Source organism: Protopterus annectens, chromosome 10.part0 (assembly GCF_019279795.1).
Source record: "Protopterus annectens isolate FY-2018-M chromosome 10.part0, PAN1.0, whole genome shotgun sequence".
Lineage (NCBI taxonomy): Eukaryota > Metazoa > Chordata > Ceratodontiformes > Protopteridae > Protopterus > Protopterus annectens.
In genome coordinates this window covers 18,173,440-18,201,419 of record NC_056744.1, presented here as the reverse complement: position 1 = coordinate 18,201,419, position 27,980 = coordinate 18,173,440, and the positions used below count along the sequence as shown (strand labels likewise).

Below are 27,980 nucleotides of genomic sequence, written 5' to 3'. Positions count from 1 at the left end.
AATTGGCCTACTAAAAATTGGTCCTTTCCCAATTCAGGCAGGCCTCAGAGGGGTAGATACAGATGCTCCCGAGGAAGGCCCCAAACGCAAACCTCTTGCAGACCAAGACAGTGGACTGCTTCCACCCCTAGGGGTGGAGAGGACAGATCTCAAGCTCATAGAAAACAGGCTCAATGACTCCCTCTGCTGGGCTGCAGGAACTTCTTGCCTGGAAGCCCCCCTCGGAGGAAAACTCTCTCTTTTTCACCTAAATTGGACTCGCAACCCAAGACAAGTGGGTTCTGGATGTGGTTTCAAGAGGTTACAAATTCCATTTTCATACCCTACCAAGACCAAGCGGATGGCCGGATCTACCAAAACATCAGTGGTTAGAGGCCTTAAACCAGGTGGAAGCCCTCTTGGCTATGAAGGCCATAGATCTGGTTCCACTTTCAGAAATGGGACAAGGTTTTTACTCAAGGCTCTTTCTAGTCCCCAGAAAGCAAAATTCATGGAGACCCATCCTGGATCTGTCAGTCTTGAACACTTTTCTCGAGATACCAAAATTCAAGATGCTTACTCTACAGCAGCTACTTCCAATGCTGAGCAAAAATGCATGGATGGTAACTTTGGATTTAAAGGAAGCTTATTTACACATTCCCATCAGGCAGGAGTGCAGAAAATACCTCAGGTTCAAGGCCGGATCGAGGCACTATCAATTCTCTGCGCTGCCCTTTGGATTGTCTTCTGCGCCCAGGGTCTTCACCAAATGCCTGGCTCCAGTAGTAGCTTATTGCAGACTCAAGGGAATTCAAATTTACCCTTATCTGGACGACTGTCTTATTCAAGTAGACAGCAAGGATGTCTTACTCCAGCATCTAGAATTTGTTCAGAATCTTTTCAAGTTCCTGGGATTCACTGTGAACATAAAAAAGTCAAATTTGACACCCTCACAACAGATAACTTTTCTGGGTGCTCTTCTAAACACAACAACCCAGATGGCATTTCTGACATCCGAAAAACAATTACAGCTGGCTTCAACTTTCAAAACCTTGGCGTCATTAACTCAGCTATCTGCAAGGAAATTCCTGCAGGCTTTGGGTTACATGGCCTCCTGCATCCTTCTCGTACCATATGCAAGACTACATATGAGGAAAATACAGTGGTACCTAAAAAGTGTATGGTCTCAGCATTGTCACAGTTTAGACACACAGATCACCGTCCTGCCTTGTCTTCAAAAGGAATTCCTTTGGTGGTCCAAGACATGTATTCAAAACAAAGGGAAAGCCTTCAGTCTGCCTCCAGCCAGCCAGATATTAACCACGGACGCCTCAGATTACGCATGGGGAGCCCATTTGCAGGGAAAATGTCTGCAGGGCCTTTGGACAACGGATCAGAAGCACCTGCATATCAATTTAAAGGAAATGTTAGCCGTTCAGAATGCTCTATTGGCCTTCAGGAATCTTCTACAACCAGGACAACTACTGATACGGACAGACAACACCACAGTTATGTGGTACATAAACAAGCAAGGGGGATCACATTCCTACCCCCTTTGCAGACTAGCCATGAATCTATGGAACACAGCTCTAGCTTGCAAAGTGGACCTTCAAGCTCAGTTTCTACCAGGGAAACAAAACATCCTGGCAGACAGTCTGAGCAGGAACCTGTTAGACCCACACAAATGGATGCTGGACACCGAAATATTCAAGATGATTACAGCAGTCTGGGGATGCCCTCACATAGACCTTTTTGCATCCCACCTCAATCATCAACTACAGATTTTTTGCACAAGGACATTCCACGAACTAGCTTGGAAAGTGGATGCACTATCATTCAGTTGGAGAAATCTCTCTGGGTATGCCTTCCCGCCTCTACCTCTTCTTCCACGGGTGTTATTAAAGATCAGACAGGACAAGCCCAAGATGATAATTTTACTGGCCCCAAATTGGCCTAGACAGTTTTGGTACCCAACACTGAAAAACCTTTCTCTGGAGCCCCCTTGGGTTTTACCTCAGACTCCGAACCTTCTGTCCCAACACCAGGGTCAGGTTCTGCACTCCCATGTCAAAACTCTCAGCCTGGCTGCCTGGCTAATCCAGGGTCCATGATTCATTCTCTCCTACCCAAGCAGGTTATGGATGTCATTTTAGAAGCCAGATGTCCTAGCACTAGAAAATCTTATGCAGGAAAATGGAAAAGATTTTGCACCTGGATGCAGGCTCAGGATTCGGATCCTCTTATTCCTAATATTCCTCTGATTTTACTTTACCTGACAGACCTATTACATAAGGGTCTCTCCTTTTCTTCCATAAAGATACATGCCTCTGCTATCTCTGCTCATTATAATACAGACCCTCCTATCTTTTCCCACCAGCTCATGAGACAGTTTCTCAGAGGAGCTAAGAATTTAAGGCCCCCTAGATCTCCACCCATTCCTGCCTGGGATCTCAACTATGTTTTGGAAAAACTCACCTTACCTCCTTTTGAGCCTGCTGCCACATCTGACATCAAGTTTTTATCTTGGAAGACAGCCATCCTGTTAGCTCTGACCTCTGCCAGGAGAGTTTCGGAGTTGCAAGCTCTCATGGCTGTGGAACCTTATATTATTTTTCACCAGGACAGGGTGTCTTTAAGGACTAATCCTGCTTTCATGCCTAAGGTGGTTTCCAAAGTGGCCTTAAATCAAACTATTCACCTGCCAACTTTTTTCCCCAGTCCTCAAAATAAGGGCGAAAGAATCTTGCATTCCTTGGATGTACACAGACAACTACGTTTTTACCTGGACATTACCAAGGACATCAGGAAATCAGAGCAATTGTTTGTTTCTTGTGCTTCAAGTTCCCAAGGTAAAGCCATTTCAAAACAGAGCATTTCTAAATGGATTGCTCATGGAGTCAGATTTTGTTATTCACACCATGGAAAGCAAATCCCAGGAAGAATAAGGACTCACTCTACCAGAGCTGCTGCCACTTCAGCTGCCTTCCTCAGGGGAGTTCCTACCAAAGACATTTTGGAAGCTGCAACTTGGAGTTCAGTGCACGCTTTTTCTAAGCACTACAATCTACCTCTCTACTCTAAGTCTAGGGCAGGCTTTGCTTCTGCAGTCTTGCAGGGCCTTCTAGCCGCCCCCTCTACTTTATGACCACCTCCCTTTTATTCTGCTTTGGGATTCAACCCTACAGTCATGACTGCAACAGTGAAACACGAACATAGTACAGTTGTGTACACTTACCAGAAATGTAGATGTTTGAGTGTCTTCACTGTTGCAGTCTGGGTTACCCTCCTTCCTGTCCCCTCTTATTTTTTCTTTGGTGTGGTTCCCTTCTTCACCCTTCTTCTGAGGTGCATTTGCAAAGGGTATGGGATTTTACTCATTTTGGAACACCTGACATATGGGTCAAGAAAAACTGGAGAACATGGCGTCGGCTGCCAGCTTTGTACTCCTGGCGCTCTGATGTCAGGGGGCATGGCTGAGCAGCCAACACCGGACCCAGACTTTGGGATACTGGCCGACCGAGGACTGCCTGCCGGCAGGGGAGAACCCTACAGTCATGACTGCAACAGTGAAGACACTCGAACATCTACATTTATGGTAAGTGTACACAACAGTACTTTTAGAAATTTGAATAAATAGTTGAAATAAAAAATCCTCAGCAGTAAAGGAGGAGGGTAAATAAAAAAAAAAAAAAAGTGTGTGTATATACACACACACCTCAGAGGGAAGTGGAAAAAAAACAGGACACACGCTCAAAACAGCTGCTTAGATGGATGCAGCACAGATCGTATTGAACTCAAATGCAGCCTTCTTTTGAGATCAGTCATTTTGGCACTGGCCATACTGCTTATCCAGAACACAAACACACCTGAGTGGTAATGGAAACTACCTGAATGAAGACCAACTGTTCTAATAACTGAATGAGTTTTGTAGCAGGCTTGGAATTCTCATAGTGTGTTCTAGATTGACATTTTATAATGGTTGTGGTGAATCAGAAACAGAGTCTGTGTTAAAAAGCATTCTCTCATGTGGATATAAGGGTTACTTTTGATAGGCTAGTAGAAGCTCGGTATGGACTGGCATTTTGAACACAGGTACTGAGATTTTTTTTCCATATATACTACAGAACTTTGGTATTCCATTAGAGGGCCCAGTTCAGAATTCTCCTGCAAAGATTTACACATGCACTTAGTATACACATTTTAAACAGTGCAGTGAAATAGCCAGTGCTCTGCTCCCATGCAGATTAGTAGCAGTTAAAAACTGAAGATAGAAGCCCAGGACATTAATCTTTCTAAATTTATGTGGTTGATGATGTCATCTTAGTGGGTAAAAATAATGTTCTAAATTTTTCTCATTTTTCTTTCACTTTGTAGGGCATCCGAGAGGTCTGGTTGGATGTCCAGAGAAGTTGTAGATGGAGGTATGTTTATTTTTTTGTTTCAAAAGGCTATTGCTGTCTAGCGTAAAGACATTTTTCAACGGTTTTGTAAGTTCTAGCATATCACGTCAGTAATAGGAAGAATGTTGAGCAAAGCTGTCTCTCCAGATAGCCCAGTGATTGATGAGAGAAGAGGTTCTGTTTATGCAAAATACATATGTTGCTTTTCAGAATTCATTGATACATATGGGCCAGGTAAGTTATGTAAAAGCTGATGCTCCTTTTAAATATATTTGAGTTACTAGTGGACTTTTACATTCCCAATTTATAACTCTGCAGAATAGTGATAGTGTTGAAGTAGATTGCCTCCCACCCCTATGTGTACCAGTTCAGGACCGTTACAGCAAACTAAAAGTTGAATAGGAGAGCTCTGTTGGTGTGGTGCCACTCTTTAATAATTGTAATGTGTTTCAGAATAAGCGGAAGAGTCTGATGCAGTTAATGGAAAATGACATTATGTATGTCGCTCTCTCTTTATTTTCAGAAAAGTCATATTTCAGAAACTGTAACTTGTTTTGATCGGTAGTGCTATAACTTTACCCCATACCAGTGCAAAGATTCTGAACAGCAGTGCTTTTTTCAGAATTACTACTACTACTGGCAGTAAATTAATATATCATTTTTGCTATGGGGTAGCCTCACTGGACTCAACTGTTACTTTTTGTGGGCCACCAAAAAACTACTGAACTTTTCTTCCATTTTTCTTTCTGTGCCTGATGAACAACACTCTGCTATTCTTGAGCCCATTAATTCCGCTGCTACTGGAGGAGTCCTCATAGTAGAGGCAAGAGCTAAACAGAGGGAGTTTCCTGACAAACAACCATGAAAGAGTTTTTTGCCTCAGCCGCATCCAGCAGTGCATTGAGAGCATTTCTAATTTGAGACTAAATCTACCTCTTGTTGGCTGATATGGGGACCCATTCCCCACAAGGACCTACTGTACCCTCCCCCTGCCTGCATGTGAGTGAGTACTTTCTCCCACATGCTAACAAGGCTTACTGTTATTTTATTATTTACTATTTGTTCACCATGTAAGTGGACTGGGCTATTGATCCTTTTCAGCCGCAACCCAAATTCATAGCAGAAAGTAACACAGTGGTCTTTCAGTCAGCAGTGCTGTATACAAAATTCAGAACATAGAAAGATTGTATGCAGATAGGGTAACATTAAAAAATCTAGTCAGAGTGCATTGAGAAAAAAAATATGTACAAAATGCTAGTTAAGGTATAAATAAAGTACAGCGTGACTAAAGATATAGTACATTAACTCTTATATACACGTGAAATATTAGATTATAACATGCCATATTAAGAGGCTGAGCAAAGTTTATTAAATGTCTTCCATTATTCATGATATGGGATGGCAAGTTATCTAACTGGCTGCAGATAGATTCAGTAAAGAAATGCTCTTTAAGTGCATCTTAGAAACTTTTAATGGCTTCTAGATTTTTGATTTCTGTAGAAAGGTGGTTCCATGTAGCAGGTCCTGATCTAGAAAAGGCTGTCTCATTTACAGTAGTTTTAAATGGAGAGCGTACTAGAGAAAACCTTTTCTGTGAGTATTTCTTAGTACTTAATGGTTGCCTTGTAAATGTAGTTTCACTCTTAAAAGGGGGGGGGGGCAGTGGCCATGTTTCAGCACCTTATAAATTAGATTACTTAGAAGAAAAGTAGCCCTATGAGGCACTGGAAGCCATTTGGAATTTTTTAGCAAATTGCAGTGGTGCATCTGGGGACTTCTGCTGCTAGAATGAATCAGATTTTATTCTCAACAGTGTGTGTGAATATTGTTGACTGAATGGATATCGAGGAAAAGAATGCCATGTTCAAGTTTGAGTATTAATGTTTATTTAGCAACTTCCCTGCGAGCAGCAGGTGAAAGGAAGTGACTGATCTTATAACACAGTTTTAATTGAGCAAGGACTTTGCCATACCCACAGATTTTTGTAGCTATAAGGATATGGTTGGGTTGAGTATTAGACCTAGGTGTTTTATTCCCACTAAGCTATGTTAAGAGAATTGTAGGGATAGTGGGTAATTTCTTGGCTGAAGCAAAGACCTGTATTAGGATTAATTAATAGTTTGCTAGCAGTAGGCCAGTTGTGTAACTCAGTGAAATTGTCCTGTAACTTGGTTTGCAGGTTAGACTGGCTATTACTGGATTGCAGGAGCAGCATATCATCTGCATACTTTATTAATTTAAGATTTGGTAATTTTATGAGGCGATTATTAATTACCAGCAAAAAAAAAAAAAGAAGAGGACATAACCCTTGTGGTGCAACTGTTTTAAGTTTACCAACAGTAGAGGATGAGACATTGATGCTGACTTGGAAGGTGTTCTGTCTTGTAGATTGCTGAATAACTAGTAGATAGTGTTGTCTCCAAAGTCGAGTCTTTTAAGTTTGTTGAGAAGAAGGGTATGATTAGCTGTTTCAAAAGCCCTTGTCTTCTTAGCAGAGACCTGCAGTAATATTCCCTTATTCATGTTGCAATAAATGGTATCAGTGGCTATTACTAAAGCAGTAAAGGTGCTGAAGACTATAGCTGTTAATGTGCATAAGTAGCTGCTTATGTAAGTTTTTTCAAATATTTTTGTAATTGCGTACAGGGTAGAAATAGGTCTATACTTCAGCCCATTAGGAGAACTAACTTTAAGTAGAGGGATTATAACTGCGTGCTTGAATGCTGGCAGTGCAGTGCCTGAGGTGAGAGTTTGAAAATATGAGTAAGGGGTTTAGTGATTCCTTTTCTGCTGCAAGTTTTGGAAGTGGGGTGAAGATTGCTGGATTTAGATCTTGAATTGTTGAGTTTGAGAAGTTGCGACTTGGTCTGTTTCTCTGAAATTTCAGAGAAGTGAGTTTGCTGCATAAGTGGCTGGAGGTTATAGATCAGGGGGTAAAGGTTCTTGTTTGTTGGTGGGAGATTATATTGCTGGAAAGGCTTTAGTTATGTCGGTTATGGCAAACTTCAAAAAGTGAACATAATCATTAGCAAAGATGGAGTGATTCGATGTTGGTTCATTCTTGGTAACTGGCAAATTCTTTAATGTCCCTGTTAAGAGTTTTCTTTCCAAAACTGAGTCTAGACCACTTTGCTTTCTGTTTCTGTCTAAGGTACAGGACTTCCACAGTATTTGTTGCAATTCTTGTTTTTTAGTATTGGAGATGCTAGGTGTAGCTCTGTTGTTGGAGTTATTTTCCAGTTCTTCCAGGCTGAATCTCTGGCTTTAATTCTGTTTTTAATCCCCACTGAAAGCCACAGGCAACACTGTGACCTAAGCCGCCTTTTTGTGTATCCTGAATTGTGGTTGTTTGATGTTGAAAGATTCTAAAGTAGAAGTGGGTTCAGACATGACATACAGGGAAGTCCAATCTATACCACTACTGAGTAGGGTGTTTAGATTTGGTAGCTTATTATGAGGGAAAGATCTTCCGTCAGTTACTCGAGGAGTTTTTTTGTGTTATGAATAAACAAATGAATTTAGTGTGTGAGAGTTCACTCAGAGCGTTTGAGAGTATTTCAGTGTGAAGGCACCTGTTTTATGTTGGTTATTATTAGGTCGTGTTGAGCTAGAGCTAGTTCTTATATTGATAGAAAACTGTGTTTGGGCCTGGCTAAATTGCTGCACCATTCTGTTCAGAGGCAGTCTTTTTCCTAATACCACTAATATTGCAATCACCAAGACTGTGTGTTATATACTTCTTTCGGAAACATATGTTGTACGGTTTTAGGTAAAAACAGAAACAGAGGAGGGTGGGGGTGTAATCTGTATGTGCGTATGCCTACCTGATGTGATATGAAAGAGTATCCAATTGGGACTCTTGTTATCTATAGTATGAGAGTTAGTGCAATTCACAGCTGTAGTGGAGGTATTCCCTTTGATTAGACTTGAAGCACTATTACAGATCTATGGCCTGGTCTGTTTGTTATATATAATAGTTGTCCTGTATAAGTAGAGGGGCAGCAATCATCCTTCAACCAGGCTCCTATATAACAAGATTATGTGTGTGTTCTGTTACTAGCCATGCTTCATGACCAATACATTTATTAAGACTGCATGAATTAAGGCAAGCAATTTTAAGGTCTTTATTTCTGTTATGATAGGTAATTGAGTTCTGTAATTGAGGGCTGAGTTGAAGTGTTCCTGGGTTTGAGTGAATATCTCCTGAACGTATAAGCTTGAAAATGAGGAGTACAGTTTAGAGATAAGATCCTTAATTTTTTGGGATGGAGATTTGCGAAATCTGTAGGAGCAGAGATTGCAATCGAAATTGTTTCCTAGTAACATAAGTGAATTTTACTGGTGTCAGTAGATTGTGTGTTTTTATTCACCAGTAGTGGGCCTGAGGAGGGTTGGAGGGTTCCTGAGATGGATGAGAAAGAGGCAAAGTATCTGTAATGAATAGAATGAAGACTGAAGTGACTGACAAAATAGTTAAAACAGCATTCTATAGAAAGTGTTTAGGGATTAACAGTTGGCATTGTGTGTGTGCAAGATGAGTTGGGGTTATACATTTTAAAGACACAGTGTGTGGATGGAGAAATATCAGAGGTGTAATAGATATTATAGCAGGGTAATCTGGAGTTTGAGAGAGGGGCTGAAATGGGGAGAGTAGGTTGGTAGGAGTCTTTGAAAATAGCTAGTGTAGCAATGTCTTTTTCATCTTAATAGCAGGAGGTGGAAGGGTGGGTAAAATAAACACAGCATCCTAATTTTTTCCAGTATTAGAAATCCAGTTTATTCTGCTCAATTAAAAAGTAGAAGCTCCAGAGAGATGAAGGTAGTGTACTTTACCAGCTACAAAGGTTGTGCCAGAAAATGAACTGAAAGTGCAGCCTATATCCGCCACATAGGATTGGAGTTAAAAGAACTGTGTAATTGCAGCCTGTCACCTAGGGTGTACATTAAAATGGCCAGATGAGCGAAGGACCACAACCTACCTGCCAGCTAGGTTGAGCACTTATGTTAAGTAGCACAGCCTGACTGCTACCAAGGCTATGTGCTTAGGTTAAGTAGAACAGTCTGCCAACTAGGTTGTCAGAAGTTGTAGTAGTATAGGAATTAAAATAGCTGGGAAAGGAAGGTTAACAAGTGCAACCTACTTGCCTCCAAGGCTGTGTGCACAGGTTAAATAGCATAGTCTTCCTGCCACCTAGACTGTTTTAGTAGTAGCAGTATAAAATTTGGAACAGCTGAGGATGAAAAGGAAGTGTAGCATATTTACCCTTTGAACAATAAAGTAAATGAATCGGACAAGATGAAGGATATTGATCTGTCTGCCAACCAAGCTATCCGCATAGGTTAAATTGTCTAACTGCTGCTTAGACTGCTGGGGTAGTAGTATAAGCAGTAAAGAATCTGATCAGAGAAGATCAGCCTACATGCCACCTAGGCTATAGAAGATCAGTCTACATGCCACCTAGGCTATAGAAGATAAGCCTACACATGGACACCAGAACCATAGAGCGAGGGGGAGGGGAGCCCCCCCCCCCCACACTTTTGCAGATCATACCTCCCAACTGTTACTTTATTTTTCGCGCCGATGATGTCAGCTCGTGGCGCACATATTTCCGGGCTTTTGCGAGTGGGAACGGATGGTTTTAATTTGAGAAGGATTTATTTTTGGTATTGATATTGCACTGTTTTGGTTGCACAGTATCTGCAGTAATGTTTCAGAATGCAGGAAATCTAAAGGCAGGTAAATGTTCTACATTTGGATAGCTTCATCAGTCATGTATAAAGAAATTAGGAGAGTTTAATTTTGTATCTGGGTAGTTAGGTGTAACGGTGAAATGTGTGTGTGTGTGTGTGTGTGTGTCACACTCATCTATTGATGAAAATATCTACAAGAACCTATATGGGGGTGTTGAATGAAACTGGTGGTAACATTTTATCATTTTCCAAAATATTCAAAACTAAGAAACTCCATTTTAAATTTGGTGGAAATTGTTCTAGATAATGTGTGGCATATTATGTTTAGTGGAGTTGACAGGAATGATAATTTTTGTTAGAGTGTACTGGCAAACATATATGAGGTAATCCAGTAATGAATAAATGAAAGAGAGTGAGCGAGTGATGTAATGTAGTAGTTTGGCAAAGACAGATGAAAAAGTGCAGTTTTGTTATGATATATAACTTGCTGACACAGTAGTTACTAAGATGGGAAGATTAAACCTGAAGATTAACTGAATAAACCAGACATCAGTCTTTGAATGCACTAGTGCAGTCTCTGATTTTTGTATTATTGATGAGCATTTTTTATTCTCTTGTTAAAATAAAAAGTGGAACCCTTAATTTTAGTGTCCACAAAAACATCCAACAAGCCACTCTATGGCTCCAAGGATTATAGATAAAAACAAGTAAATTTATTCGGTGACTGCTTTTGTGGTGTAGATACACCACTTCATCAGACCTAAAATTAACAAAACTTTACAATCTTCATATACTAATGGTAATTGAAAACCAACCAATCACAAATAAAAGTTAAGTAAAAGCTTCTTCTTAAAGAACCAACACATCATTGTTATAAAATAAGCTACATGTTTATCTAAAATAGCAAAAACTATATCATAAAAATATAAAACAATAAACCTGTGTGAATGTGTGTGTCTGTACATACATACATATAAAAAATGTAACAAAATGTTTATTCGAGTAAATCTAATGGCTCTCCTTATATAAATGACTTGTAACATTTCTTAATTCTGCTGTCTAGCTAATGGTCTAGACTTTAATAGGTGTTTGAGAGGTACCCTGTCATTCAGGCCTCTCCCTTTATCTGCCCTAAGTCTCACTATCCACTTGCTTTCAGTTGTCTCTGTAAAATTCACAATGTCACCACCTCTTTCAATTTCATGAACATTCTCAACCACAAGAAACCTAAATGTATGCAATATGTCTGTGTTGTGTACATGTTTCGCTAGGGCATTAGTACAATCATTATTCCTAATTTTCAGCATATGTTCTGTAATCCTGAATCAAAATTTCCTGTTGGTCTTGCCAACATAAAAGGACGAGCATGAGTTGCAAATAGCAAGATATACAATATTCGTGCTGTTGCAACTTGCTCTGATCTTAAAATATACTCCTCCTTAAGATCTGGATGTATAAATTTATTGCTGCTATCAATAAAGTTGCATTGGTTACAGTTATAGCAAGCAACAGTCCCTCCCTTTCTGTTTGCCTCATCCATATGTAAGTGTTTCTTGGGGTAACATAGATAGTGTCTGAGTGACTTTTTATTCCTAAAAGAAAAATTAGGCTTATCCCCTACAATAGCACCAATATCTGGGTCCTGTGTTAAGATCGACCAATACTTGTTAATAATGCCTGTGACAACACGTACATCACTTGAAAATTCAGTGGGCACACATACACAGTTGTTCACCCTCCTCTTCTTGTGGGTGATATTATGTGTTGATGGAGTCCCCCTATCCGAGTAATAAGGTTTCCCAATGTCACATCTTAAATATGGAGCCTTAGACAATATCTCATGAGTAATGGGATCAGTATAACCCCTCTCCAAGAACCTTTGTTCTAAATCAATCAGTTCACTGTCAAATATTTTTTCCTCAGTGGTGAGTCTAGAACCTCTCAAGGTCTGACTTTTAACAGTATTAGTAAAAATGTTCTTGGGGTGCATACTGCTTCTGTGCAAAAGGTGGATGTTCATCGTGTTTCACTGTTGCAGTCATGACTGTAGGGTTCTCCCCTGCCGGCAGGCAGTCCTCGGTCGGCCAGAATCCCAAAGTCTGGGTCCGGCGTCGGCTGTTCAGCCATGCTAATATATACATAAGTCAAGGAAATTCATCTCATCATGAAAAATTCACCTCAAATGCAAGAAAGGTGGTCGTGCCATTAGTAAATTCACAGAAGCTCTCTAACTCTACCGTACCACCCTTCCACAACAGGAACAAGTCATCCACAAAACGTTTGTAGGAAATCACTTGTTCCAATCTGTTTCCTAAAAGCACATGCTGATTTTCCCAATTAGCCGTGACTAAACTGGTGTAGCTGTAGGCACTGGACATGCCCATAGCTACGCCTTCCTTCTGTAGATATATTTCATGCTCAAACATCATGGCATTATTCTCTAAGATCAGTGTCAGTGTTTTAATTAACTTTTATTTTTGATTGGTTGGTTTTCAGTTACCATTAGTATATGAAGATTGTAGAGTTTTGTTAATTTTAGGTCTGATGAAGTGGTGTATCTACACAACAAAAGCGCTCACCGAATAAATTTACCTGTTTTTATCTATAATTCTTGGAGCCATTGAGTGGTCTGTTGGATGTTTTTGTGGACATTATATTTATCTTTGATATCTGACAACCTCGTTCTACTGACTGTGATTTGTTTGGTGTTTGGATACCCCCTTAATTTTAGTGTTTATATTAATACGTCACCTAGCACTACTTTATTTGCATTCTGGTAAATGACTGTCTGTTCCATAGTTTAATAAATAAAATTAAATAACTCCCTAAATACAATTTGTGAAGTAAGTAGCTGTCCATCACAAACATTCTGCATGGCAATGTTGCCATTTTTCCCTTCTTCCTACGTTACTTCTAGGCTTTGCTGAAGTTTATTTTCACCTGTGCAGGACTGTTATCTTCTTTTGGCTGTTCCCATTAGGGGTTGCCATAGCGGATCATCTGTTTCAATTTCTTCCTGTCGTCTTGCATCTTGCTCCGTCACACAAACCACCTACATGGTCCTCTCTCACCACATCCATAAATCTAATCTTAGGCCTTCCTCTTTTCCTGTTACCTGGTAGCTTCATCCTTAGCATCTTTTTCCCAATATACTCAGCATCCCTCCTCAGCACATGTCCAAACCAACGTAATCTTGCCTCTCTGGCTTTGCCTCCAAACCTTCCAACCTGGGCTGACCCTCTAATATACTTATTCCTAATCCTGTCCACCCTCGTCACACCCAGTGCAAATCTTAACATCTTTAACTGTGCCACATCCAGCTCAAACAACTGCCTTTTTGTCAATGCCACTGTCTCCTACCCTTATAACATATCTGGTCTCACTACCCTCTTATAGACCTTCCCTTTCACTCTTACTGGTACACGTCTGTCACAAATCACTCCTGACACTCTTCTCCACCCACTCCATCCTCCCTGTACTCTCTTCTTCACCTCTCTTCCATACTCACCGTTACTCTGAACTATTGATCCCAAGTATTTAAACTCATCCACCTTCGCCCCCTCTACTCCTTGCATCCTCACCATTCCTCTATCCTCCCTCTCATTCACACACATATATTCTGTCTTAGTCCTGCTGACCTTCATTCCTCTTCTCTCTAGAGCATATCACCATCTCTCCAGGGTCTCCTCCACCTGTTCCCTACTCTCACTACAGATCACAATGTCATCTGCAAACATCATAGTCCACGGGGACTCCTGTCTGATCTCGTCTGTCAACCTGTCCATCACCTTTGCAAATAAGAAAGGGCTCAGAGCTGATCCTCCTTGATGTAACCCCACCTTCACCTTAAACGCATCCATCACTCCCACCATAGACCTCACCGCTGTCACACTACCCTCATACATATCCTATACCACTCTTACATACTTCTCTGACACTCCCGACTTCCTCATACAATACCACAACTCCTCACTAGGCACCCTGTCATATGCTTTCTCTAAGTCTACAAAAACACAATGCAACTCCTTCTGACCTTCTCTATACTTCTCCATCAACTCTCAGAGCAAACATCGCATCTGTAGTGCTCTTTCCCGGCATGAAACCATACTGCTGATCACTAATCATCATGTCCTTTCTTAACCTAGCTTCCACTACTCTTTCCCATAACTTCATGCTGTGACTGATCAATTTAATCCCTCTGTAGTTACTACAGCTCTGCACATCACCCTTATTCTTAAAAAGCAGTGCCAAAACACCTTTTCTCCATTCCTCATGCATCCTCTCACTTTCCAGGATTTCATTAGACAATCTGGTTAAAAACTCCACTGCCATTTCACCTAAACACCTCCATGCTTCCACAGGTATGTCATCTGGACCAACAGCCTTTCCATTCTTCATCCTCTTCATAGCTATCCTTACTTCCTCCTTGCTAATTCATTGTACTCCATGATTCACTATTCCCACATCATCCAACCTTCTCTCCCTCTCATTCTCTTCATTCATCAACCACTCAAAGTTCTCTTTCCATCTCCTCAACACACTCTCCTCGCTTGTGAGTATGTTTCCCTCATTATCCTTTTGTCACCTTTACCTGTTGCACATCTTTCCTTGCTCGTTCCCTCTGTCTAGCCAATCGGTAGAGGTAATTTTCTCCCTCCTTAATGTCCAACCTTTCATGCAACTCTTCATATGCCTTATCCTTAGCCTTCGCCACCTCTCTCTTTGCCATGCACCCCATCTCCTTATACTCCTGTTTACTGTCTTCATCTCTCTGACAATCCCACTTCTTCTTTGCCAACCTCTTTCTCTGTATACTCTCCTGTACTTCTTCATTCCACCACCATGTCTCCTTGTCGTCCTTCCTCTCTCCAGATGTCATACCAAGCACCTTTCTAGCCGTCTCCCTTACTAGCTCTGCTGTAGTTACCCAGCTATTTGGTAAACCTTCACTGCCACCCAGTGCCCGTTTTAACTCATCCCTGAACTCCACCTCACAGTTACCCTTTTTCAATTTCCACCATTTGATCCTTGGTGCTGGCCTCACACTCCTCCTCCTCTTCTTGATCACCAACGTTATCCTACAAACCACCATCCTATGCTGCCTAACTACACTTTCCCCGGTCACCACTTTACAGTCTCCAATCTCCTTCAAACTGGCCCTCCTACATAAGATTATAATCCACCTGTGTGCATCTTCCTCCACTCTTGTATGTCACCCTATGCTCCTCCCTCTTGTTAAAATATGTATTCACCACAGCCATGTCCATCCTTTTCGCAAAATCCATTACCATCTGATCTTCTTCATTCCTTTAACACCATACCTACCCATCACTTCCTCATCTCCTCTGTTCCCTTCACCAACATGCCCATTGAACTCTGCTCCAATCACCACTCTGTCACCCTTGGGTATAGTCATCACCACTTCATCCAACTCACTCCAAATTTTTTCTTTCTCATCCATCGCACACCCAACTTCTGGAGCATATGCACTAACAACATTCATCATTACACCATCAATTTCCAGCTTCATAAACATCACTCTGTCCAACACTCTTTTCACCTCCAAAACACTCTTAGCATAATGTCCCTTCAGGATAACTCCTACGCCATTTCTCCTCCCATCCACACAATGATAAAACAATTTGAACCCACCTCTGATGCACCTAGCCTTACTCCCCTTCCATCTGGTCTATTGCACACACAATATACCAACCTTCCTTCTGTCCATCATATCAGCTAGCTCTCTCCCTATACCAGTCATACTGCCAACATTCAAAGTTCTGACCCTCACTACCACAGTCCTAGCTTTTCTTCTCTCTTCCTGCCTTTGGCCATGCCTTCCGCCTCTTCTCCTCTTTCGGCCAGCACCCTGTTGGCTAACGTAGTGGTTGCAGCCATTGTTATCCCGGGCCTTGACCAATCCAGTATGGAAATATATACTGGTATCTGCATTAATTTTTTTGGCGAAGTTTTACGCCAGATGCCCTTCCTGACGCAACCCTCCCCATTTATCCGGGCTTGGGACCGGCACAAAGAAGGACTGTAATGCTTAAAATTCATAGGACATATGTGTGTCCCTATTACAATATTACTTTGCTACTACTACTGCACAAATTCTGTTACTTAAGACTGAATATGGGTGGGCCAGTAGGGTAGACATATTTGCTTTTTTTTTTTTTTTTTTGTTTTGGATACTTTACATGACCAATACAGTCAGCTAAACCTGTGAATTATTTGTTTATGTTATTTTTAATGACTATATTTCAAATGCTTAACGTTCATGTTCTTAATCTGACTACCAGCAAACATGCTGCAGTTAATCCTTCGAGACTTGTACTGAACCTTGACCTACTTGTTTCATTAAATAATGAAAACAGCCACAAAAGGGGGGAGGAAGGCCATGCTTTCTAAGTCCCTGAAGTTAGCCACAGGTCAGTAATTGTCTGGATTGTTAAGATGCCAGAATGGACATAAAGGCAAGACTACAACCTTTCTAATACACACACACATGCAAACAGATAAAATATAGCCGTGTTATTGGAATACTCCCACATTTCATTTATGATTCAAACCCTTCTTTGACAGAATTGGTTAGAAGGTGAATACAGTGACTGTTTATTTTAAATACACCCCATGGCATGTATATTTCTAACAAATCATAGGTAAACAAACGCAATGCTAATCAAACCATGCTTTTTACTGTGTCCATTTCTGCAATTATTTGTCATGTGAAAGTCTTAAGTTTTAATTTGGAAATCAGGCTCTTCCTTGATAATGGTTGAAATGATGTAATGGGCAATTTAGTACAAGTTGTTGGACTTCAAGCATATTTCTACTGGTAGTTGTTTTAATCACCCAGGAAGTACAACATTAATGTTCAAAGCGTTGCAGATTTTAAACGCACCTAATTCTCTGCTACAAATTGCAGATCTTTGAAGTGATCTCAATGGTGCATCATTTCTGTACTGTGGCTACTGGATATATGGTTCCACATTTACGTATTAGGATTGCATAAGAACGCAGGAAAGACAATTTTGTTACGCAATGTGCTTGTGTGTTGAAGTATTTCTTCTTTTCATTAAAATATGTTGGTGGCAAACTGCATTATAGGTAAGCTATCTTCATTACAGCTGCAGGGTGATTAACTGATTTTATGTTATAGATGCCAAAACGTGCTTGTATTTAAGGAAAAGACCATTTGCCAACTGATCTGCAAGTCACACCATGTCCAGTACAATCGCTCCAAGTCATCCACTCGTCAATACTGCCTTGTTTCTGGATTGCAATGGATCCATTGATTGCTTATTTAATTTGAACAGCAGGACTGTTTTAGTTTATTGCAAGGGTTACAGTGTGAAACTATTTCTTTTTGGACTGCTCGATTAGTCTGTGATGCGTGCAGCTGAGGTAACTTCTAGCTCAAGAATGAATGAAACCATGAAGTATATTTAAGTAATAAGGTACGAGATCCTTTATGCCAGACTTCCAGGGTTAAATGCAAGCAGCTCTCAGGTGTTATGAATATAATGTGCAGTAGACACAACCACAGAGTCACGAACAATTTCTTAGCAACTAAATTTCTAGTAAGAGAGCTTACTAAAATAATCATAATACCTACCAACTTGTAATCTATTCAAAAATGTCATTTACTCTGTGTGTGTGTGTGTGTGTGTGTGTGTGTGTGTGTGTGTGTGTGTGTGTGTGTGTGTGTGTCCAACAGGATACATCTGGTGGCTAGAGGTACTCTGCCTCAAACCCTGTACCTTGGGAACAGGTAAAAAGAGCCTAAAGTCCCTAGCCACCATCACTTGTGAATTTGTGCCTCACATTTTTGTTCTGTTCCTCTGGTTTGCAGGAGTGGTAAAACAAAGCCTTTTATTCTAGCAATTTTCTAAGGTTATAAAATCAGTATTTGAAATGTGTCCCTATTTTGGGGCTGTATTCCCCCATTATTGGCTTTGTTCTGTATTTTTGTGCTAAGAGGTTGAGAGCTATGGTGAGAAGTGAGAACTGAATTCACTAAATTATATGATAGCTATTTAAGTTTGTCTTCCTGTCTTTCAAGAAAGTGCTGGTTTAGCTTAGTGGTATGTTGCTCTGACTGTTGTGCACAGGGTTCTGGGTTCAATACTCTGTAGTGAAATGCATGGTGGTAACACAACATTTTATGCAAGCGACTTTCCAAAGTTATACAAGCAATGTTTAAAATGTGTCCCTGGTTTTTGGCCTTTTGCCCCCCCCCCAATTGAAAATAAGTTCAAGAAGCTGTGCAACATGCCTATGGCTTACACTACTGTGTATCTGTATTTATTGTGTGTAGAAGTAGACTGTTATCATAGAAATGTTCTAAATAGGGCAGTTTTGTCATTATTGGTGCATGCATTTTGCTTCATTGCCTACTGGAAAAATGTTCAAACAATAAATTTAAAATGCAGTTGTGTGTGGAAGTAGACCTTTATGATGGAAACTTTATGATGGAAATGTTCTGAATAGGGCAGTTTAGCCATAGGAGCTGGAACCACAGGGCGAGGGGGGTGGAGGACTTATGCACACGTCGCACACTAATTTAAACACAAAAGTGCATGGAAAGCACTTCTTGCTGATAAGGCTTCCAAGTGTTAGCTCCGTGGATAACTGCTTTCTTCTAAGGCTCCAGTTCTGGAGTAAGTCTAAAGCTCCAGTTCTGGAGTAAGTCAGTGATATTTCATAAGTGATGGCCGTTTATTTTATGCAGTAGCTCCGAAGTGATAGTGATGGCCGTTTAGTGCTAGCTCCATTTATTTTATGCAGTTGCTCCGAAGTGATATTTCTGGCTCCGTTTATTTTATGCAGTAGCTCCATAGTGATAGTGATGGCCGTTTAGTGCTAGTTCCATTTATTTTATACAGTAGCTAGATAGCTCACTTTGCCATTGGCCTAAATCTTTCTTTATCCCACTATATTCTGTAAAGTGGCTGGAATTTCCCTCAATACCGTAATCAAACTAGTCACAAAATGGTACACAGATTGTTACAGATTTGATTGTAGTAATGTTAGTGTACGCATTGCATTTTTAATTCTGTATTTCAAATATACAGAATAGAAAACAGGAAGTTACAGTACATGAGTTTACTGTACGAGGAATTGCTGGCTGTTCCCATGGTGGTGTGAGAACAGTGTGAAAGTTGGTGAAATATTTGAGGCATTGCTTAGAATGATATTTACAAATTGTCATCAAGGTCTCAAAACATTTACAGTCAGTTATTTTTACATTAGAATGGGCTCTGATGTTGGGTAACACTTGAGACTGCATAGTATTCCAAGATGTTGATGACTGTTTCTAGAGGTCATTTGCACATAATTACAAGTGTAATGCTTTGACCAAGGATGTATTCAAGTTGATTAATGTCTGGAATAATTTATGTGCTAGAGTTTGTAGGTACAGTGCTATTGGATTTATATCAAAAAGGGCCATAGCTCCAAAGTGATAGTGATGACCATTTGGTGCTAGTTCCATTTATTTTATGCAGTAGCTCAAAAGCAATATGTCTTGTGTGTAGCTCCAGAGTGATATTTCATGTGTGTGTGTAATTGGGCTCAAACCATGTACCTTAGGTAAAGGGTCCTGCATTTTCTACCCACACCACCACATGTGATTCAGGGAGTTTGGCTCATACATTTGGTCTGTTCCTCTTAAGATTTGTGGCTTTCTGGCAAATCATAATGAAAACCCTTTAAGTTTCAGTCTTACCATCTTTTTATTTGGAAACGCACAGTAACGCAAAACACTATTTTAGCAGCTTTCTAAGATTATACAAGAAATATTTAAAATCTGTCTCTGGTTTTAGCCCTTTGGGCGCCCCCCCCCCCCAAGTAAATTTTGGCTTTTGCCAGATTTCTTCTGCTGTGAAACTGAGAGGTTTAGTTGTGTCAAGTGGATGGTGCAGTGGTAGTATTTTTGCCTCACAGCAAGAGGTTATGTGGTTTGATTCTTGGTTGGGGTGCCCTTTGTGTGGAGTCTGTATGTCCTCGCTGTATTTGGGTAGGTTCCCTCTGGGTACTCTGGTTTCATCCCGTGTTCCAAAGACATGCATCTGGAACATTTCTCCCTGGGCCTCTGCTGAAAATTGGCTTTCTTCCAAGTCTTACTTTCCTGGTTTAAAAAATGTTAAATAAATAAGCACTACATCCACCTACCACCCCTGTGAATATCCACTTCCCTTAAAGACACAGCACTCCCTTATACTGTTCTAGCATGTCGAGTGGTAGATTACTGGCGTCTCCTCCAGTTCAGCTGGTTAATCTGGGTATCTTGAGACAATGCTACAATTGTCTCATGTACACAGACAACCCTCTCCTCCTCCCAACACACACAAATACATGTGAGAGATGCAACTATATAGCCAAACTGGAGGCTGAACTCTCTCAACTCAGGGCTGGCATGACCAGATAGGAGGAGATGGTAACCACACACACAACAAACCCAGTCCCACATAGACCTATCACAACTGCAAACCAAACACACAAAGACATACTCGGAGGCTCTAATAAAAAACTTACCAAAACAACAGAGGCTCCCAAAGCAGACATCCAAAAATCCACCACCTCAAAACAAAACACATGCAGCACATACTTCAATAAATCAGTGTGTCGATCAATCACAGCCCTTAAGGCCAAACACCATGCCTGATACACTAGTAATAGGTGACTCTATAGTCAGACACACTGATGTCCCGCTTACCAGGCTGAACAAGGAGAGGGTGACTGTGAGCTGCCTATCGGGAGCTAGGATCTGCCACATAACACACGCACTCAGGTCACTCCAAAGCAAGTACAAATATGACTCCGTCATTGTCCATGCTGGCGTGAATGACCTGAGACATACCTCCCTGGACTACATGAAAAGAGACCTAGAGGAGCTCTCTGATTATGAAGCCCAGGCTGGTATGACCCTGACCCTGAGCAGCATCTTGCCCTCACCAAGAATGATGCCACAATACAAAGACAAGATGTTCAGCTTTAATAATTGGCTCAAGTACTGGTGTCATTCTAAGGGGATCCAATGTCTGTCTGCTTGGGATGACATGTTGGACAAGCCACGCTGCTTCTCAAGGGACGGCTTGCACCTGTCACCACTGGGCTTCCGGATATTGGCTAAGGCTCTTGCCACCCCCATAGTGCCTTTTTTAGGCAAGGCTCAAAAGACAAACCCACCTCCTTAGAAAACAAAAATGGAAACAAACTAAGGGTAATGCTGCTCAACGCCAGAAGTCTAAATCTCAAGATGCAGGCACTCGATGCACTCCTCAGTATGGAGAACATCGACGTCTGTGCAGTAGCTGAAACCTGGTTCAAGGCTCCTGAGAGCACCCCAGCGCTACCAGGCTATACCTCGTATCATGCTTTTCGGCCCCAAATCCCGGGCTGAACCACAAAGGGAGGGGGAGTGTCCATATTCATCAAAGACACCCACACCTCCAGGTTAGTAGCAACACATGAAGCATCGGAGACCATACAGGTGCAACTAACCATAGGCAAAACTGCTATACAACTGGTAGCATGTTACAGACCACCCTCCCAATCTCAGGAACCAAACTCAGCCTTCCTGAAGACATTGGAGGATACAAATGTATCACAAAATACCATCATACTGGGAGACTTCAACTACCCTAACATAGATTGGGTACGTTATTCTAGCCCTAACACCCTAGCCCAAAGGTTCCTGGAATTCATAAATTCAAATGCACTGGAACAAGTAGTCACCTCTCCCACTAGGGGAGATAATATACTAGACCTGATCATCACAAACATGGGGACAAAATGCTCCACACCGGAGGTATACCCCTCACTAGTGAAATCTGACCACAAACTAATCACCCTGGATATACATATCCCACCTCCACCCCCAGCACAAAAGACCACAGTGAAAAACTTCTCAAAAGCAGACTTCACTCTTCTTAAGACTGAGATGGTATCCTTTAAGCCCACTGGGCCAGTGGATACCACATCCCAGAATGCTGAATCCTTCAGAAATGCTTTCTATGGACATCTCCAAGAATGCATGGATCATGCAATCCCAAATAAATCCAAGTCCCTCTCCACCAAAGGCAAGCGTCCTGTCTGGTGGACCTCAGCCATTAACAAATTGTATAACAAAAGAAGGAAGCCACTGCACAACAGAGCAAAATCCCATAAAGGGAAGACATCTCTGATCAACACTAGCAGAAAACGACATTCTCTCATAAAAACATCCAAGGCCAACTTTGAGAGAAACATCGCTAAGGACACTAAAGACAACCACAAAGCCTTCTTCAGCTATGTTAGAAACCTGGGCAGAAACCCTCAGATATGCTCAGAGTTAGTTCACAACAACAAAAAATACACTGAACCCACAGATATTGCCAACATTCTGGCTGACAGGTTCAGTGCAAATTTCTCCCCTCCCTCACCCCCAAAAGAAGAAATACTTATCCCAGCTGAATGTAATCTCCCTGTCATCTCAGGTGTCGAGGTGAGAGCTGCCCTCAGCAAAGCTAAAAACACAGCATCAATGGGACCTGACGGTATCCCGGGTTGCGTGCTACATGTACTCCAAGAGGAGCTAAACCCGCACATAAAAATGCTATTTAACCTTAGCCTTACTACAGGATATGTACCTGAACACTGGTGTACAGCAACAGTGGTCCCACTCCACAAAGGGGGTACCTCTACAGACCCTGGGAACTACCGCCCCATAAGCTTAACCAGCCTGGTCTGCAAAGCTATGGAAAGAATCATTATGGAACTCATAAACAGAGATATTGGGGACCTACAGACACTTGATCCCACCCAGTTCGGCTTTGTAAAGGGCAGATCCTGCCTTTTGAACCTGGTTGACTTTTTCGAAACAGTCACTAGAGCCATTGATGAGGGCAAAGCAGTCCATACAGCCTACCTGGACTTGCCTAAGTCCTTCGACACAATACCCCACTCAGGCATCATAGATAAGCTCAACAGCTTAAATGTAAACCCTTATGTCACTAGATGGGTTGCAAACTGGCTAAAGGACAGAACCCATAAAGTTAAAATCACTGGAGCAGTGTCAGACTCAAAGCCAGTCACAAGTGGTGTCCCACAGGGATCTGTCCTGGGACCCCTCTTGTTCGGCATTTATTTCTCAGATGTTAAAGCAAACATGGGAGGGTTGTGGCTGACAAAGTTCGCAAATGACTGCAAACTAGGCGCCATAATCAATACACCAGTGGACACACACATCCTACAAAAAGGCCTCACAGAAACGGACAACTGGTGCCGGAGTCATGGCCTTAAACTAAATGCCAAAAAATGTATAGTCATCCCCTTTGGGAAAAACAAAGTACCCACAAATTATCACATAGACAGCAACCCACTGAGTACGGAAAAAATAATCAGAGACCTAGGGACCCAAGTCGACAGCGACCTCTCATTTGACACCCACGTTGCCAAAGTGGTTAGAAAGACATTCTACCTTGCACACCTTGTCATGAAGGGATTCACATCCAGATCCAAGGATGTCATTGTACCCCTATACTCCTCCCTCATCAGACCCATGATTGAGTACAATGCCCCATTTGGTATGTACCTCACCTGGCATTTGCAACAGCTGGAGAGACCACAAAAGTACCTCACCAAGAGGATCAAGGGTCTCCAACATATGTCTTATTCTGCCAGACTAAAGAAACTCCAGCTCTATTCAGTAGCATACCGCCTGCTCAGAGGTGATCTGTGCCTGACGTACAAGGCCATGTCCAATCAGGAACTGATGGACATGCTCCACCTCAAAAAATCCAAATCCATCAGAACCACGAGAGCTAAAGACTTAAACCTCGGCACAAGTATGACTAGGACATGCTGGAGGGATAGATTCATAACCCAGAGGCTTCCCATGCTCTGTAACAGAATTCCAGTTCATGTTAGGCAGAGCCCCTCACCAACTCTCTTCAAGAGAAATCTTGATGAGCGGATGGGAGATCGTAAGTTTACCCCAGGGGTCACATCTGTGTCACTACTAGACAGGGGCACAGTAAACTAATTCTATTATACAAGGGGACCTTCACTGTGTCACTACTAGACAGAGGCACAGTATTCTAAATCTATTCTGTGCATTTTTGCACCATTTCATGGGGTGGCGAAAGCCACATCACTATGGCTAGGCTTACAAATGCCCCAGGGCAGATAGCCTAGTACTAAACTATGAAACAAGGAGCTGAGAGCTTCAGGGGAAGAGAAGTTTAGCACTGCGTATTCCAAGACCGTTTGCATTGTTAGCACAACAGGTAGCAGCTTACTTTTGATGCAGAAGGCTGTGGGTTCTACTCCCACAGTATGCAGATTGCTGTTACTGTACTATGTTGTATTTTAAAGGGAGTGGATGCTACAGTCTTGTGAATGTCCTCTTTTGGAGGAGTTACCTAGTAACTATGAACCTGTTATCAGTTTGTCATCCATTCCTTGTTGCAATATTATTAGCTTATCATTTTTTAATATAACATAGGCAATTTATTCTTCAAGGGCAACAGCCAATTTATTTTTAGATGAAACAATGAAATATAGAGTTGTTTCCTAGCAGCGACCTCTTCATTAGTTACAGATCCCTTAAATGTGGAATTATTTAGATGACTTACTTCTGCAAACATTTTGCATATTTACTAATATTGGTGGATTATGAGAAGTTTGAGTGGCCTTTTATGGTTGAAATTTTCTAAAATGGGTAGTTTTGTTTTGTCATTATTGGTTCATACATTTTGTTTCATTGCTTGTTGGGAAACTGTTCAAAACTACAGATTTAAAACACATTCTAACAACTGGTACTGTATTATACAAGGAATATAATTTAATACAATCAGGAAGGTGAATCAAGGAATGCATACATGTATGCATAGCCCTAAAAATGTGTTTAAAAACAACCCAGTGGGAAGTGTGAAAGACTCAAAATCATGGGCAAATTTTAAGCTTTACTCTTGTTACCAAAGCAATGGATGAAGGTAAAACAGTTCACACCGCATTACCTTGATCTGACCAAGCCTTTTGACAATCCCCTACTCAGGTGTTGTACAAAAGGTGAATAATGTAGGAGCAAACACTTACATCACCAGCTGCATTGCCAACTTGGCTCACAGGATGCAGGAGATCAAAACAGGGGAAGAGACCAGTCAGCAATGGAGTCCCCCAGGGTTCGGTGCTGAGACTTTTTCTGTTTGGCATATACATCTTAAAAGTAAAAGGAAATACCAAAGAGCTTTGGTCAGCTAAGTTTGAGATGACTGCAAGATAGGAGAAGTTATTGAATCCCCAAATGACTCAACCATCATGCAGGAAGGTTTGTCCCAAATAATAACTGGTATCAAAATCATGACAATGCCCTCTGAGAACTGATCCAGTTGTTTGGCATTTGGGAACTTGTGTGTACAGTGACCTAACTTTTGACCAACATGTGCCCAGAGTCTTAAAGCCTTTCTATGTTGCACAGTTTATACACAAATTGATTGTGACTAGATCTAGAGATGTTGTTATCCCCCTTTACAAAGCTCTCATTATGTCAATCATTTTTTTATTATGCCCACTTTGGCGTGTATTTGTCCAGTCCCATGCAACAATTGGAATACATTCAGAGATACTGTACTAAAAGGATACAAGTCCTAAACAATAGGTCTTGCATGGAACACCTCAAAGATTTATTACTATACTCAGTATCCTACAGAGTGCTTAGAGGTGACAGGTCTGGCGTACAAAGCATCCTCCGACATAATACAGATGGACCTAGTGAACATCAGCAAGTTAAATGGCATCAGAAATACTCCATCTAGGTTTCTAAACTGAATGTTGTGGAGAGATGGATATATATCACAGAGGCTACCACTGTTCCGGAACAGACTATCCATAAAGATAAAGCAAAGCTCATCCATCCATATTCAAATGCAACTTGGATCTAAGGATAGGTAATAGAAAACCATATGCCAAGACCCTGGAAGAAAACACAATGAAGCTTACGGACAGGGCAACTTAGTCGAGCCTTGTAGTTGTTGATTTAACAGTGTAGTTGTTTGCTTAATTATTAAGTTATTAACTAATTTCCATGTCAGGACTGTTATCTCAGTTGCATTTCAACAATATATTTTTCAACACAAGATGAACTACACTGACATCAAGAAACTGAAATAATTTTTAAAGTGTTTTTAGAATGTTTTTAAAGTATTTGTATTTTGCATTTTGCTATTTGTTCATTTATTTATTTAACATGAAAATTTTAAACATATTTGTATTAACATGGATAGCTGCTTATTACTGTATTTCTCTGAATTTTGTAAGCATGATTACAACAGTTACTCCATATACGTTCTGGGTTCAGAGAAATTCCTACGAAACATACATTCTTTATAATAGGAAATTGTAGTTCAACTTAGTTCCACAAGATGGCAGTGTGTTAAAAGTTGTTTTAGAAAAGGTTTTAAAAGGATTTAGAGATTTTAAAGTTTAAATTAAAGTAATAAAAATGTATCAAAGAGTTTGCAAACTTTTAGACAACTGGTATGATATTTGATTGTTATTAGTACAATTAGGTCAATAGTACTTTTTATGCAATAAATAAGGCATTTAGAATGTGCCTTTAAAAGTTTTCATGGCATACGTTTCAATTATGCCTTATTTACTATGCAGCATGAGATTGGTGGTTTTAAATGTTAATTGATGTATATATATGCACTGATGCAGTTACCAGCCCACATCTAAGGAAGTTTTTGAAACAACGTACTTGCATTTGGAGCGTTAGTGTGATTTCAGTGTTTTTTTCCTGTGAAGCGAATGCTTGGATTAAACTATTTTAACAGCTGAAAAGCTTTGTTCCTTGGCGTTTTTATCCTGTGGATTTCTGTGGACTACACTGTTAAATCAACAACTATAAGGCTTGACTAAGTCGCCCTGTGTCCGTAAGCTTCATTGTGTTTTCTTCCAGGGTCTTGGCATATGTTTTTTTAGTTACTTTTTGACCTGTTGGCAGTTTTTGATGATGGGTAATAGAAAATGTACTTCAGGATTTCCCCTCTTGCCACTAATGGATAGAGGCAGTTCCTAAATGCTGCATCCCTTACATGGCCCCCTCAAATTATCTATGGTATGATCACAATTGTTCTCACTAGGGCTAATGTACACTTATCAGCCATGGGGATAGCTAAGACCAATCAGAAAATGTTAATTCAAGCACCAAAAGGGAATTGGCTAAGCTTAAAATGTCCGAATTGGCTAAGCTTAAAATGTCCTCCAAGTGAACCTATGCTGTGGTAGCAAATAGTTAAAAAAAAAAAAAAAAAAAAAAAAAATATCCCTTTTTAGTTCACTATGTGCCCCTGTCACCCCCCCCCCCCCGGTCTTTAACAACTTATGGCACCTATGAGCCTGCATGCCACCTAGGCTATCTGCAGAAATATATGTTGCAGTCTATCTGCCCCTTAAACTGTTGGAGTAGAAATAGAAAGTAGAGCAGTTAGGTTAGGCAATAAAAGACTAAAAGGAAAGAGGATTTGGCAAAAGTAGAAGATGAACAGCCTATCTGCTAACTAGTTTTTGTGCAAAGGTTAAATTGCACATGCTTTCTATTGCCTAGACTGTTGTAGTTGTATAAAGGATGAAATGGGACATAAGCATGGGTACGAGGTGAAAACAGTGGAGTGAGAGGATGAGGGATCTGCTGAAGGAAGAAGTGGGAGGAAAGGAGGAGGCATTTTATCTGAGACATATTCTGTTAAAACAGTTTTACTGCTGTAGCAGTGTACTTCTGTAAGTCAGAAATATGCAAAGGAAGAAGAAAATTACAGTTAGTAATAGAGAAATGTAGAAGTACAAGAGCAAGCAAATATTTATAGAATAGCTGCAAGGATACCTTGAGAACAAAAGGGAAGTGCTTGGGTAAATGAGACC

General features: G+C 40.9%; 1 protein-coding gene across 7 annotated transcripts in view; it reads left to right on the top strand.

Annotated features, from left to right (window-relative positions):
- Positions 1–27,980, top strand: part of LLGL2 (LLGL scribble cell polarity complex component 2) — a 2,451,001-nt gene that overhangs the window by 2,296,744 nt on the left and 126,277 nt on the right. For all 7 annotated transcript variants that reach the window (XM_044084955.1, XM_044084956.1, XM_044084957.1 and 4 more), the window contains exon 22: positions 4,354–4,400. In XM_044084955.1, coding sequence (XP_043940890.1) covers positions 4,354–4,400 — 47 coding nt within the window. The remainder of the gene's footprint in view (positions 1–4,353; positions 4,401–27,980) is intronic.